Raw genomic sequence first — 14,866 nt, forward strand, 5'->3', positions numbered from 1 at the left:
GCTCAAACGTGAGTTGACATTGGGTCAGAAAACCACAGCACTCACCCTGCTTGCCGTCATATCTCTGTGGAGCCGGGAGACATTGCTGTGTGACGGCCGATGAAGTGGATCCGGGGGAGCTGGTACAGCAGGAGGAGCCAGTTGAGCTGTAGCAGTCAGCTGCCAAAGAGCCAGGCCAATCCGCCACAGCCTAGAACCATGACGAGCCAGAATCTTTTGTAGGTTAGTGAGCTCCTGGCCATGTGTTTCCATGGTAGATCCAAAACGTGTGATGGCCACCATTAACTTGTCAAACTCTGACACAGGACAAGAGGCCTCTGCTGAGTCTGTTATGACTGAGTCTTTCTGTCACACCAGGGTCAGGGATTGAACCCAGGTCACTGGAGTGATAGGCAGTTTATCAGCTCAGTGAGCTAATGAGGGGACTCAAGTACAAAGGAATAGTATTCTTCAAAAAATGTATTAACAAACTCTGGAATGCTCAGAAGATAGGAGAAAAGCAAACTTAAAAATATCCAACAACTTAGATCCAGAAAACAACCAAAAATAGTCCAAGAGCACAGAGGCAAAAAGGTAAAATACAACCAAGTCCAAAAAGGAAAAATTCCAACACAAGGGCAGAGGGGCTTCGAAATGCACAAAACTTTTGAACGGCAAAGCAAAGGTTTTACTCACCAGCAAATCCCAAAGACTCAGTGAAGGCAAACACAACAGAGCCAGTATAAATACAAGGACAAAGTGATCACATGACCACCAAAAAAAAAGAAAAGAAAAACACAGAGGCACAATAGCGGCCACTAGAGGCCAAATCAGTCTTAAGTCCATATATTGTACAGCCTTGGTCATGTGGTATTTAATCACTGTCATATATTGTTTAGCCCTGGTCATGTGGTATTTAACGTTGGTCATATAATGTTTACCCTTACTTATGTGGTATTTAGTTCTGGTCATGTATTGTTTTGCCCTGGTCATGTGATATTTAATTCAGGTCATATATTGTTTACCCATGATCATGTGGTATTTAGCTCTGGTCATATATTGTATAGCCCTGGTCATGTGGTATTTAATCACTGTCATATATAGTTTGCCCTTGCTTATGTGATATTTAGCTCTGGTCATATATTGTTTTGCCCTGATCATGTGGTATTGAGTCCTGGGCATATATTGTTTTGCCCTGGTCATGTGGTATTAAGTCCTGGTCATATATTGTTTCGCCCTGTTGATCTGGTATTTAATCATTGTCATATATTGTATAGCCCTGGTCATGTGGTATTTAATCACTGTCATATATTGTATAGCCTTGGTCATGTGGTATTTAATCACTGTCATATATTGTTTAGCCCTGGTCATGTGGTATTTAATGCTGGTCATATAATGTTTACCCTTGCTCATGTGGTATTTAGTTCTGGTCATGTATTGTTTTGCCCTGGTTATGTGGTATTGAGTCCTGGTCATGTATTGTTTAGCCCTGGTCATGTGATATTTAACTCAGGTTATATATTGTTTACCCATGATCATGTGGTATTTAGCTCTGGTCATATATTGTATAGCCCTGGTCATGTGGTATTTAATCACTGTCATATATTGTATAGCCTTGATCATGTGGTATTTAATCACTGTCATATATTGTTTAGCCCTGGTCATGTGGTATTTAACGCTGGTCATATAATGCTTACCCTTGCTCATGTGGTATTTAGTTCTGGTCATGTATTGTTTTGCCCTGGTTATGTGGTATTGAGTCCTGGTCATGTATTGTTTAGCCCTGGTCATGTGATATTTAACTCAGGTCATATATTGTTTACCCTTGCTCATGTGATATTTAGCTCTGGTCATATATTGTTTTGCCCTGGTCATGTGGTATTTAGCTCTGGTCATATATTGTTTAGCCCTGGTCTGATGGTATTTAGTCCTGGTCATGTATTTTTTCACCCTGGTCATGTGGCATTTACTCCTGATCATTTGGCCCTGATCATGTGGTATTTAATCACTGTCATATATTTTTTAGCTCTGGGCATGTGCTCTTTAGCTCTGTTCATGTATTGTTTAGCCCTGACCATGTGGTATTTAGTCCTGGTCATGTATTGTTTCGCCCTGGTCATGCGGTATTGAGTCCTGGTCATGTATTGTTTAGCCCTGGTCATGTGATATTTAACTCAGGTTATATATTGTTTACCCATGATCATGTGGTATTTAGCTCTGGTCATATATTGTATAGTCCTGGTCATGTGGTATTTAATCACTGTCATATATTGTATAGCCTTGATCATGTGGTATTTAATCACTGTCATATATTGTTTAGCCCTGGTCATGTGGTATTTAACGCTGATCATATAATGTTTACCCTTGCTCATGTGGTATTTAGTTCTGGTCATGTATTGTTTCGCCCTGGTCATGTAGTATTGAGTCCTGGGCATATATTGTTTTGCCCTGGTCATGTGGTATTAAGTCCCGGTCATATATTGTTTCGCCCTGTTGATCTGGTATTTAATCATTGTCATATATTGTATAGCCCTGGTCATGTGGTATTTAATCACTGTCATATATTGTATAGCCTTGATCATGTGGTATTTAATCACTGTCATATATTGTTTAGCCCTGGTCATGTGGTATTTAACGCTGGTCATATAATGTTTACCCTTGCTCATGTGGTATTTAGTTCTGGTCATGTATTGTTTTGCCCTGGTTATGTGGTATTGAGTCCTGGTCATGTATTGTTTAGCCCTGGTCATGTGATATTTAACTCAGGTCATATATTGTTTACCATTTCTCATGTAGTATTTAGCTCTGGTCATATATTGTTTAGCACTAGTCATTTGGTATTTAGCTCTGGTCATGTGGTATTTAGCTACATGCAATTAATGCCCAGTAGTACTCCATCTGACAAAGTTCGTCGTTTATGTGTAGAAAGAGAAAAGTATTGGTGCCCTTAGTTTAGTTTCTTCCATACTACCAAAAAAAAAAGGCAAAAACAAATCAACAAACAAACAGTGACTGCACTATGATGATTCTCTTTTTTGAAGCTGATATTAGACATGAACTTTGCTTGTGCAGCTGATTCAGGAATTTTTGTCTAAAATGTCCAAAATGAAATTTTGTGTACTATAACTAATTTTTACTACTTCAACACACTGTTATTACTTCAGAGCACTATAAAGATTCCTAGATTCAGAAATTTCAGGATGGAATTAAGCACTGATAAAAGTAATGCTCTTCAAAATATGCTACAGAGTTTTAATTAGGACATGTATTGTTTTCTTTTCTACATTTTACCAAATATTTCATTGAGAAGTATAACCACTTAGAAAGCCTTTGTTGAAAAAGGCATCGGTTGTTTTTTTCCTATTACAATTACAATATGCATATTTTCTCAGCTAATTAGTGACAGACCCTTATTCTTGTTTCCAAATGACTTTTGAGATAAATGCAACATCAACATTATGATCATAAATACAGCCAAGCATTCTGAATTTGATTTTTTGAGTCTGATAGATGCTTTGCACTATTTAAATCAGCAGTGTTTAGTCCTGTTAGCAGCTTTGTAATGTTTTGCATTAGAATGTAACTATGTAAATGTGTAAATGCTTCAGTTTGTGACTGGACAGAGATCTTTGTTTTGCTTGTAGTCTTGGCTGAAAAAGAGCTTCTGGGAGATAATTGAGATTTATTGGCAGAGATAATTAAAAAAAAAAGAGCTGGGTTAGCGTAGAGCAATGGCCTGCTTTTCTTTTCCTCATGAGGATCCTGAGAATATGCCTTAACAGGGAAATATAGTGTGTGTTTCTTATCTTTGCCCTCTGTCTGAATGTGTCCTTGTTCACTTCAAACCCTGCGGTCAGCCTGATGGAGGTGAACACTGCAGAGCGCAGTGCACTCTGGGAAGTGATTAGGAGTGATAGGAGTGATTTGTCTAATTTTTATACGGTTTCTTGGCTGCATTTTGAAGAAGAAGAAGAAGACTTTGTCACATGTAGACTCAAGCACAGACTGAAGCACACAGTGAAATTCCTCCTCTGCATTTAACCCATCTGAAGCAGTGAACACACACTTGCACATACAAGTGAGCAATGAGCATACACACATACCCAGAGCAGTGGGCAGCTATGCTACAGTGCCCGGGGAGCAGTTGGGGGTTAGGTGCCTTGCTCAAGGGCACTTCAACCCAAGGCCGCCCCATGTTAACCTAACCACATGTCTTTGGACTGTGGGGGAAACCAGAGCACCCGGAAGAAACCCTCACAGACACGGGAAGAACATGCAAACTCCACACAGAAAGGCCCCTGTTGGCCACTGGTCTCGAACCCAGGACCCTCTTGCTGTGGGGCAACAGTGCTAACCACTACACCACCATTTTAAAATAATAACACAATTGAGTTTTTAGCATACAATTAGTAGACTAGCATCCATTCTAATGGAATGACAACATAAAGACTTAAGCAATTTACTTAAAATATTATTTTTCAGTAATATTTTGCATTCAGTCTATAACTTGATCAGGTAAAAAAAAATGAATGCAGATTTTCTTCTTCCACTGGTATTCAGGAAATCCATATGATGTAACTTCCTGTTAAACACGACTTGTGGAATATTCCAAATATTTCACAGAAGTGAAGATGTAGCTTTCTTTTTTTTTTCTTTTTTTTCAATAAAATGACACTGAGTCAGATGAATCAGCTTTGGGGTGATTACAATAACAGTAATTTCATTTCAATTCTTCACTTATAGATGTACTCCACAATTATTGGCACCCTGATAAACATGGGAAAAGACATATGAAATTATAAAATAAAAAGCACATGCAATATTTGATGTGTAGCATAACCATAAAGAATGCTACTCAGCTGAATAAATTGGAGCATTTTTTTCTGTATCTATATTATACAACTATGAATTGGTGGTATATTTCAATCATACATTTGCTCTTTGTGTTTTTTGAGAATGCAAGAAGCACAAGCATCACACTGGCTGTGCTTCAGAGAAGAAACCCTTTGTGTATTTGGAGTCATGCCATTTTCAGCATCGATGTCTAATCTCTCTCTTCACCCCTCACCGTCTCACGTCTAGCCCCAAGCTTGTTCAGCTGTTTGATGATTCGCGTGAGTGTTTCTGGACGGAATGAGGTGAACATCCATGGGCTTCACCCTCAGTCTGTCATGCCAACTACTGACACTAGTGCTGTTCTTCCATCTGTCCTCTGAAGCAGGGACATGTGGAGATCTGAGATCACTCACTGCTCGGATCTTTTGCATTGATTCCACGGTCATAAAGAGATGAGGCAGATTTTGCTCATAATGCATGAAAAAAGGAAAAGCACAGACACACTCATCTGACATCCATTACAGCAGATTGACTTTATTATCTCTATTGAGCTGCTTAAAACACGGCACACTCTGCATTTCCAGTTTTTAGTGGCGATGATGTATGTACAGACAACACCAGATATATTAGATATAATATTTAAAAGGTTACAAACGACTACAAGCAACTGCGGTATAAATAAATCTTTTAGATGGCAAAAGCAATAAATATGCCTAATTCATCACTTATTAGGAGCATTAATGTAATGTGTTGCAGTAGAGATGGGAAAAGACTTCACAGCTCTGAAAACGCCAGTGAAGTCAGCCTGAAGGTTTTTACATGAGCCACTTGTTTAAACGTTATTGAAAGCCATGAGAGCTCAGACATCTCTAAAAAAAATTATCATAATTACTTCTGAAAATGCACTACACTCTGTAGCAGTCATTATGAAGCATTATGAATTTTTGTAAACATAAAATCATAATGTTTTCTAGGCCACAAGGTCTATGGATATATTCTGAACATTTATTATCCGTTTATATATGCATTTAACACATGAAAATGCATTGCACTTTATAGCAGTTGTTATAATGTATTATGAATCACTATGGACCTTTATGGTCAGACCTTTACAGGATCTAAAGGTCATATTACATTCAAAAGGCATTTTATACAACAGATTCCAACACTTATGAACATGCATTATACTTTATAGCAGTGATTATAATGTATTATGAGTGGTTGTAAACATAAAAAGATTGAGGAATTCTATGAAGGTCACATGTACAATGAGCAATGCATATGTTAAGGATGTTATGATGCATTTATAAGGCATTTAACACCATTTACTCATGAAAATGCATGAAACTTTATAGCAAGCTTATAATGTATTATGAACTGCATGAAATGAGAACACTTCCTGTAAAGGTCACATGTATAATGACTTGTGAAGATGTTCATAGCAGGTTATGATGCATCCATAAGACATTTTAGACATTCCATTCAACGCTTATGGAAATGCATTATAATTTATAGCAGTGTTGTGTGCATTCATAACACATTATGAATGGTTGTAAATATAAAATTGGAACACTTTCTGTGAGCTCATATTGATAAACTATGAACACAATCATATTATGTAATAATGCGTTAGCAAGGCATTATACACCTTTATTGGTGTATGATTATTTATGAAATCCATGTTAGTTTATGTCTTTATGATGCATTATGAATTATTAAACATGATAATACATTATACATTATAAGAAGTGTTCATAACACATTCTATCTCTGGTAGCAAAGAAATTTATTTATTTATTAATTAATTTATTTAGTTATTTATTTGTGTAGGGTCTTCGATTATTACTCAAAAATTGAGAGTAAAATGTTCACATTTTCAAAACAAATCCCAATCCCGTCCCCACAAGAAAATAAATGAGTCGCTTGTTTGTACAGTAGGTCAGGGTGTTGGGGAAGGAAGGAAACTGTCGGGGTTTAAGATGAAGGTAAACAGATTTCTGTGGTGAAAATACGCTACATCACACTTGCCACGACTCAGCTTGCCTCAACTCGGCTGTTCATTTAACATCCTCCCTCAGGATAGATTATTAGATCCTCTTCTCTTGGCTTCTTCATTTGTCTGCAGATGATGAGGCTTTTCCTTCATTATGTCTGCTCCAGCTACTCACTTCTGATTTCATAGGAGTCTGATGAATTGTGTCTGATCACTTCTACACTGTACTGTGTGTGTATGGGTGGCACGGTGGTGTAGTGGTTAGCGCTGTCACCTCACAGCAAGAAGGTTCTGGGTTGGAGCCCAGCGGCCGATGAGGGCCTTTTTGTAAGGAGTTTGCATGTTCTCCCCGTGTCCGCGTGGGTTTCCTCCGGGTGCTCCGGTTTCCCCCACAGTCCAAAGACATGCAGGTTAGGTTAACTGGTGACTCTAAATTGAGCGTAGGTGTGAATGTGGGTGTGAATGGTTGTCTGTGTCTATGTGTCAGCCCTGTGATGACCTGGCGACTTGTCCAGGGTGTACCCCGCCTTTCGCCCATAGTCAGCTGGGATAGGCTCCAGCTTGCCTGTGACCCTGTAGGACAGGATAAGCGGCTACAGATAATGGATGAATGTATATATATATATCATCATCTCTAGCCGCTTTATGCAAACATGAGAACATGCAAACTCCGCACAGAAAGGCCCTTGTCGGCCACAGGGCTTGAACCCGGACCTTCTTGCTGAGAGGCGACAGCGCTAACCACTACACCACAGTGCCATATATATATATATATATATATATATATATATATATATATATATATATATATCTTTTGTTCACTGTTGTGTGTCTCAGTGCCATTTTCTAAAATCATCTGGGGATATTAATTATATACTATTTTTTAAATAATATTGTTTACATGGCTTTGTTGAATACTCGATTCTGATTGGTCAGTTATGGTATTCTATGATCTGTTATTTCTGTATAAGAGACCATTGCTATGGACAACACCGTTAACAGAAGCTTTAAAATCATTTTGTGTCAAATTATTGATTTCTTTAATAAGCAGCTATGTAATAAGCAGAATAATATACAGAGAGCTGGTCATAACTGCTAAATAAACCACTTCAGGGTGATTCAGGTCCCCTCCATTTCAGGGTTTATTTAACAATAATGACCGTCTCGCTGTACATTATTCATTGCATATCAATCACACAGTTCTACCTGACCGTTTGGTTATTTTCAATCTTGAGCCTGATTACAATAAAGTCAAAGCAGATCAGAAAGAAACTTTTATGTTTATTGAAGAAATAACATGCGACAAGCCGTGCATTTATATGTGTGCAGGGGTGGAGTCCACCACAAAGTACATTATTTTTGTATCACCTCCCAGTCTGCAGTGTGTAACAAAATATTGAGTTAAAAATGATTTTATTGTTTCTGCTAGGACGACATGGTGGTGTAGTGGTTAACCCCGTTGCTTCACAGCAAGAAGGTTCTGGGCTTGAGCCCAGCGGCCGGCAAGAGCCTTTCTGTGTGGAGTTTGCATGTTCTCCCCGTGTCTGTGTGGGTTTCCTCAGGGTGCTCCAGTTTCCCCCACAGTCCAAAGACATGCAGATTAGGCTAATCAGTGGCTCTAAATTGACCATAGGTGTGAATGTGAGTGTGAATGGTTGTTTATCTCAATGTGTCAGCCCTGCAATGATCTGGTGACTTGTCCAGGGTGTACCCCACCTCTCGCCCATAGTCAGTCGGGATAGGCTCCAGCTTGCCTGCGACCCTGCACAGGATAAGCAGCTACAGATAATGGATGGATGGATTATCTCATCCAGCCACAGACCAGCCCGGATAGATAAAAGTTGTCAAGATGGTGGCACCACCTATCATATTTACACTTTTATGGGCGTCTGAAATTTTTGGGTGACTCATCACATTAAACGCTACTCTTTGTAAACTGCTGGGACGTTTTCAATGAAACTTACCCAGAAGACTCTAAAGACATTTTCCAACAATAGTTGTTCACCAGGTGGTGCGACCTACCATGGATGAGGCTACAGAGGGGTCACATGCAGTTTCACTAAAATCGCTACTCCTCCTACAGGGGTGATCAGATTTTGATCAAACTCATGTAGAATGTTCCCCAGGTTGGTTTGTATAAAAGTTGTCAAGACAGTGGTGCCAGCTGTCATATTTTACATTTTATGGGCATTTGAAAATTTTCGTCACACTGAACACAACTGTGCGTAAACTGCTGCAACGTTTTCACTGAAACTCACTCAGAAGACTCTAAAGATGTTCCAACAAGAATTGTTCACCACCTGGCGCCACTTGCCATGGATGCGGGTACACAAGGGTCATATGCAATTTCACAAAAATTGCTACTCCTCCCACAGGATTGATCAGATTTCAAACCCACACGCAACAACAGTAGCTGGTATGAGCTACAGCCTCATTCAGGCTATTATTATTATTATTATTATTATTATTATTATTATATATAAATAGGTTTGCCTTCTGCCAGTAGGAATTTTACGAACATTTATTATCCAGAAAGCGAATTGGTTAAAGTAACAAGTTATGTAACAGACAACTTTTCAGACAAAATCCTGATTACTTGATTAAACAGATTTATACCTCCATGCTGTTGATTTGGTCAGAAGGTGCTGAAGTTGAGAATTTTCTCGAACAGCCGCTCTGACATTAGTGCAGCTGCATATCACAGGTTTATGTTCATACGTTACTTCTAATATATTATCGTTTCTATAGTAATGACTTGTTCAGAGAGACTTCCTGTATATGGTGGAGGCTCCATGTAAATGTTTTAAAAAACCTGTTGATATGGTGATTTTGTCTGTGAGAAAACTTTTATTGAACATTTATGGAAGGAGTATCCAGTGTCAGTGCTTTGTAACAGTCAGAAGGAAGGCTGGATTTTATTTTTAAACTTTAAGACAGAAAAAAATGAGTGGGTGGTGAGGGAACAATCTGTTTATAGCTGCTTAATGTAAGTGATAAAAGGAAGTAACTTGTTTCATGGACCTTCGACAACATTACACGTAACTATAAATGGATAAAACATATGATGTATTGTGCTTTAATGAATAAAATGTATTTTTTCGGTAAAGGGCATGCTGTTATAGGAATATACTTATTCAGGCTCGTAAGAGTAACTCCGTTTTATCATACATTTTCAGATTTTTTTTTTCTGTAACAGAATTACTTTTTTGCAAATTTTGCATTCACAGTTGCACCCTGCTTTGATTTTAAAACCGAATCCACGTTGTTGGCCTTTGTTTTTTGCATACTGCATGCTCAGACAGCCCAAGGCTGTTTTTATTCAGGAAGTCAATTCAAACACACAGACTGAGAGGAAATTAACCCAATTATGGCCATAATCAGTGGGCTGCACCTGCCCAGAAGAGTCTAATTGTAGGCCACGTTTGACGCTTTCAAAAGCGGGGTGGCGGTCCACTCCTCCTCCTCTCCTCCTGTCATTTTTAGGGACTGAAACGTCACACAAATGCTCAGCCAATTACTGTAATCAGGCCGCAAAACATTGTGTTTTCATCTCAAGGGGAGGCTGGGTGAGAGATTGCCTCTAAATTTACCTCGTGCAATTTATTCTCCTATTGCATGGAAATAATAAAAAGAAATGGGTTACCAAATCATCCGGTTTTGGGAATCCTGGTTTCCCAGTTTTGTGGTAGAGGCTGCATTTCCTGAGTTACAAGAGACATGCTCAGAAAGTATCGGCTTATATACCTTACTGTACATTTTACAGTAGCATTTGTGCCGTCTGTGTGTGTCTGACAGTTTGAGATATCTTCAGCTTGTGAACTCACAGCAGTCGTCACACTTTCACAGTGTTGTATTGACAGCATGTTTTGCTGAAAATATCAGTGCAACTTATGCAGTCAGCACTTTTATTTCTCCAGCATTTACACTGGCATGGTGTGTGTGTATATGTGTGCTGTTTAATTAAAATGTTTTTTTTTTGTGTGTGTGCTTTTTTATTGTAAGCCTATAGTCAAGAGTGAAATCCCTCTGCATTGATCCACATTCAACTCACAGACGTGCAGCTTGGCTTACATCACAGCACTGATTGGTCAGAAGGTGTTGATTCGTTTTCTATAACAGCAGCTTGTACAGTCGTGCAGGTTTATACGAACGCACCCCTTCTAATACTTAATTGATTCTATAACAACAGAGGATGACGTAAGAGTGTGATATAAGCATATCATTCTTCATATGGTGACAGTTCCTGTGTTGATTTATTGTATATGGAAGGAGTCTCCAGTGTCAATCTCAGTGTCTCAGTGTCATATGATTTCTGATATGGGCAAGTCTCTAGATGTTTACACTCCGTAACAAACTGCTGCTGTTGTTGTTGTTGTTTCCCTGGGAAAGTTTGCTGATTGAACGACTGTTTACACCTGAAAAACAGAAGTGATAACAGAAAGTAACTCATTTTGCGGCTGTTCTACAGCATTAAATGTATCTATACAGGTAAATGGATAAAAAGAAAGTACAGCATGTCTTTGGGAATTAAACCAAATGTAACATTTGGCAAATTTGCTCTCGTGTAAAAGGAATAAAAATCAAAATAATGTTTGTTACAACAAACAAAGCACATGCTTTGTTCTGTAGTTGAGTCTGTGTTGGAAAGAAATAGAAAGAAAGAAAGAAAGAAAGAAAGAAAGAAAGAAAGAAAGAAAGAAAGAAATTTAGTGTAAAGAACGTTTCTGGGTTCAGGAAAGAAGGAAAAAATAAATGTAAGGCAAAAGACGAACCTCAGCAAAGCTGCTGTGGTTTCATGCTGCGTTTGAGTTCTCTTCTTTCCAGATTTAGTGACGGAACCTTGCAAGAAGATCTGTGAGCAGTGTTTTATTTTGCAGAGGTGCTCCTTCTCTTCATTTCTTTTTCCTTTTTATTCAGTTTGTCTTCTTCGTTTTAAGGTAAAGTGCAAAGTTTTTCATTGTTGGACTTATTAAAACAACTCGAGCTCCAGTTTACACACAGTACTGTGTTCCGTGTCTCCTGGGCCTAAATTCAATTTGCAGACAGTTATGTAATGTGGAAATGGTACAAACCACAAGGCTCTCTCTCTCTCTCTCTCTCTCTCACTGTAGGACAGATTGAGAGATGTACATTCTGTGTTGAGTACGCACATGAGGATTTGAATCAGAGGAAGGCTGTGGGAGAAAAAGTGCACTTTATTGTGAGTAAGACAGTGAGGAATATATATATATATATATATATATATATATATATATATATATATATAGAGAGAGAGAGAGAGAGAGAGAGAGAGAGAGAGAGAGGAAAAGCCCTCTTGTCTCTTTATATCTCTCTGAAATGTGAACAGACATAGCTAAGCAGAGTCGGCCATGTCAGCTTACGTTTGTGTTATAACAGAGGTTTACTGCAACCCGGCCCTTTCATGCAGAAATTATTTAAAAACATATCAACCTTCTTTTATTATTTTTTTTACCATGAGAATTTTGACTTTTTCCAAATATCACTTTTATTAAAAAAGTTAATGGATTGTCTATATGCACAGGAGCATGAGTGATAAAAACATGAAACCTGATGAGACTTGGGGCAAAAAAAAAAGGAAAAAACATGGGGGGAAAAAATCCACATACTCAAGTATGTTTATAAACCAACATTCAGATCTAAAATATTTGAGCAAAATGATTAATATCATTTTTGAACAAAATGTAACAATGGTTTTAAATAATATAAAAAGCTTTATACCTGTCATACTTAATTTGTAAAAAAATAAATAAATAAATAAATATATATATATATATATATATATATACACACATACTGGGGCGGTGGTGTAGTGGTTAGCGCTGTCGCCTCACAGTAAGAAGGTCCGGGTTCGAGCCCCGTGGCCGGCGAGGGCCTTTCTGTGCGGAATTTGCATGTTCTCCCCATGTCCGCGTGGGTTTCCTCCGGGTGCTCCGGTTTCCCCCACAGTCCAAAGACATGCAGGTTAGGTTAACTGGTGACTCTAAATTGAGCGTAGGTATGAATGTGAGTGTGAATGGTTGTCTGTGTCTATGTGTCAGCCCTGTGATGACCTGGCGACTTGTCCAGGGTGTACCCGCCTTTCGCCCGTAGTCAGCTGGGATAGGCTCCAGCTTGCCTGCGACCCTGTAGAACAGGATAAAGTGGCTAGAGATAATGAGATGAGATATATACTGACTTCTTACTTAAAAAACTTGCATGTTATAGGAATAAAAGAAAATGTTATCCATGTTTTTAGAAATACCATGAGTTAAAAAAACAAACATAAAACTGAAATAATAATAATAATTATCATAATAATAATACATTAAAGTTTTAAATATTTTACCAAAATTACAGAAAATACCATTGAGGACAGAAAGAGCAATAATGTTTACATGTACCGTACAGCATGACGTATCCATATTGCATAACTGCTTATCCAGATCATTTTGGAGGGAGGAAATAAATAAATAAATAAATAAATAAATAAATCCTAGTTTTAGAAAATCAAGTGTTCATTGGATTTTTAAAAAAAAAATTAAAAATATTTTTATTATTAAAAAAACATGTATAAATGGTCTGAGCATGCGTGTGGACTCTGTATGAAAGGGCTTGTGTACGTGTTCTGCTTCCTGCTCAGTGTGATTTGGGTTGAATGTGTAAATTATGAATTGTGTCCAGGACCATCAATGCTTTCTGCCAGTCCTCAGTGTAAAAGCCTGGGAAAATTCATGTACCATCTTTGTCAGGTAAAGGTCAGCCTGAACACCGGGAGATGACCAGATGTTTCCAGGAGATAAGCTGTTTTTTATTCCTCAGTACATGTTACAGCTCAGTCCTCTGTCAGACAGAGCACACAGCAAACATGGCTGCCGAGTGCTCGTCTCTTGTCTCTCCGCTCTCTGAAGTGGCTGTTATGTAAATTGCACTTCAGATGTAATTAAGTCGCTGCAAACCTTTGACCAAACCTGCAGGATCCAGTCCGATCTAGTTCTAGCCCCGGCTCGCTTTTCAGAGCACATCATGCACTGCCATTTTCGAAATACATGTACTGGCACATGTGGCGATCTGAACAGATTAAAAACAACATTAAAGAAGTGGTTTGCCTTTTTTTTTTTTCAGTCCTCTGATGCCTGGGAGGTGAATAGCAAATTCATTTAAAATACTGACAAGCACTCCCTAATGCCTAATTGACCCCACTCCCTCTGGTAAAACTGCACAGGGGAAGCACTAATGCTTTGTTTGCAGCTGGGGGCGGGGCTAATTTCAGTGCAGAAAGAGCCTGAAATGAAGAAACATGGTGATGTGAGATGAAGCAGATTTTCTGTTATCATCCCGTAGTTGATTATTTATATCAGCATAACAGCAAGGTGTTTTATTCCTCTTAAAGGATATGGGACATGGATTTTTTTCTGGGTATAATTATGTATAAAGGACATAAGAAATGCCATCTAAATCACTGCAGGGCGTCAAAAATGTGAAAATCATCACATTATTCAACTTTTTTATACATCAGCGTAAAACAATGATTCGTTAATTAGCTAAGCGGTCACGTGACCCGTGACGTCACAAAAACTTTTCAAGGAGCCAGCGCTTGGGTATCTAATGTACCGTAAACAGGTTACCGAAATGGACACCATCGACAGTGACATTCCCGATGTTTCACAGAGATGTGAAGTTAGACCCTATCAATTCGAACCGATAGCTGGAAATTCACATGAACATGGATCTTGTCTTTACTCTGACGGGTCAGATGATTCTGAGAGTGAGAGTTCATTCAGTCCCCATGAAACTGAAAGCGGTCGGCTCGATAACACTTCTTGGTAAGTTAAAAACAATTCTGCTCAAAGGCTAATGATCTGTTGAAAGAAGTATTATTTTTGTATCATACATTGAAAGTTCATCATAGATCTAGCTAAAGTCCGTTGCAAGCTAGTTTTTTTTTGCTGATATTTTTCGAGATTGATTGAGATACAACGCTTCCAGAGTCCGAGATGAAAACATTCAAAATGGCGAAACGAGTCAGAATTATGATAATCAATAATTGATACACCCAAA

General features: G+C 38.4%; 1 protein-coding gene across 1 annotated transcript in view; it reads left to right on the top strand.

Moving 5' to 3' along the window:
* The window catches only part of nrxn3a (neurexin 3a), an 851,023-nt gene that overhangs the window by 85,148 nt on the left and 751,009 nt on the right, over positions 1-14,866 (top strand). Inside the window, exon 6 of the mRNA XM_060932786.1 lies at positions 11,551-11,562. Within this exon, the coding sequence (XP_060788769.1) occupies positions 11,551-11,562 (12 nt within the window). The remainder of the gene's footprint in view (positions 1-11,550; positions 11,563-14,866) is intronic.

The sequence above is a fragment of the Neoarius graeffei genome, chromosome 11 (genome assembly GCF_027579695.1).
Source record: "Neoarius graeffei isolate fNeoGra1 chromosome 11, fNeoGra1.pri, whole genome shotgun sequence".
Taxonomy (NCBI): domain Eukaryota; kingdom Metazoa; phylum Chordata; class Actinopteri; order Siluriformes; family Ariidae; genus Neoarius; species Neoarius graeffei.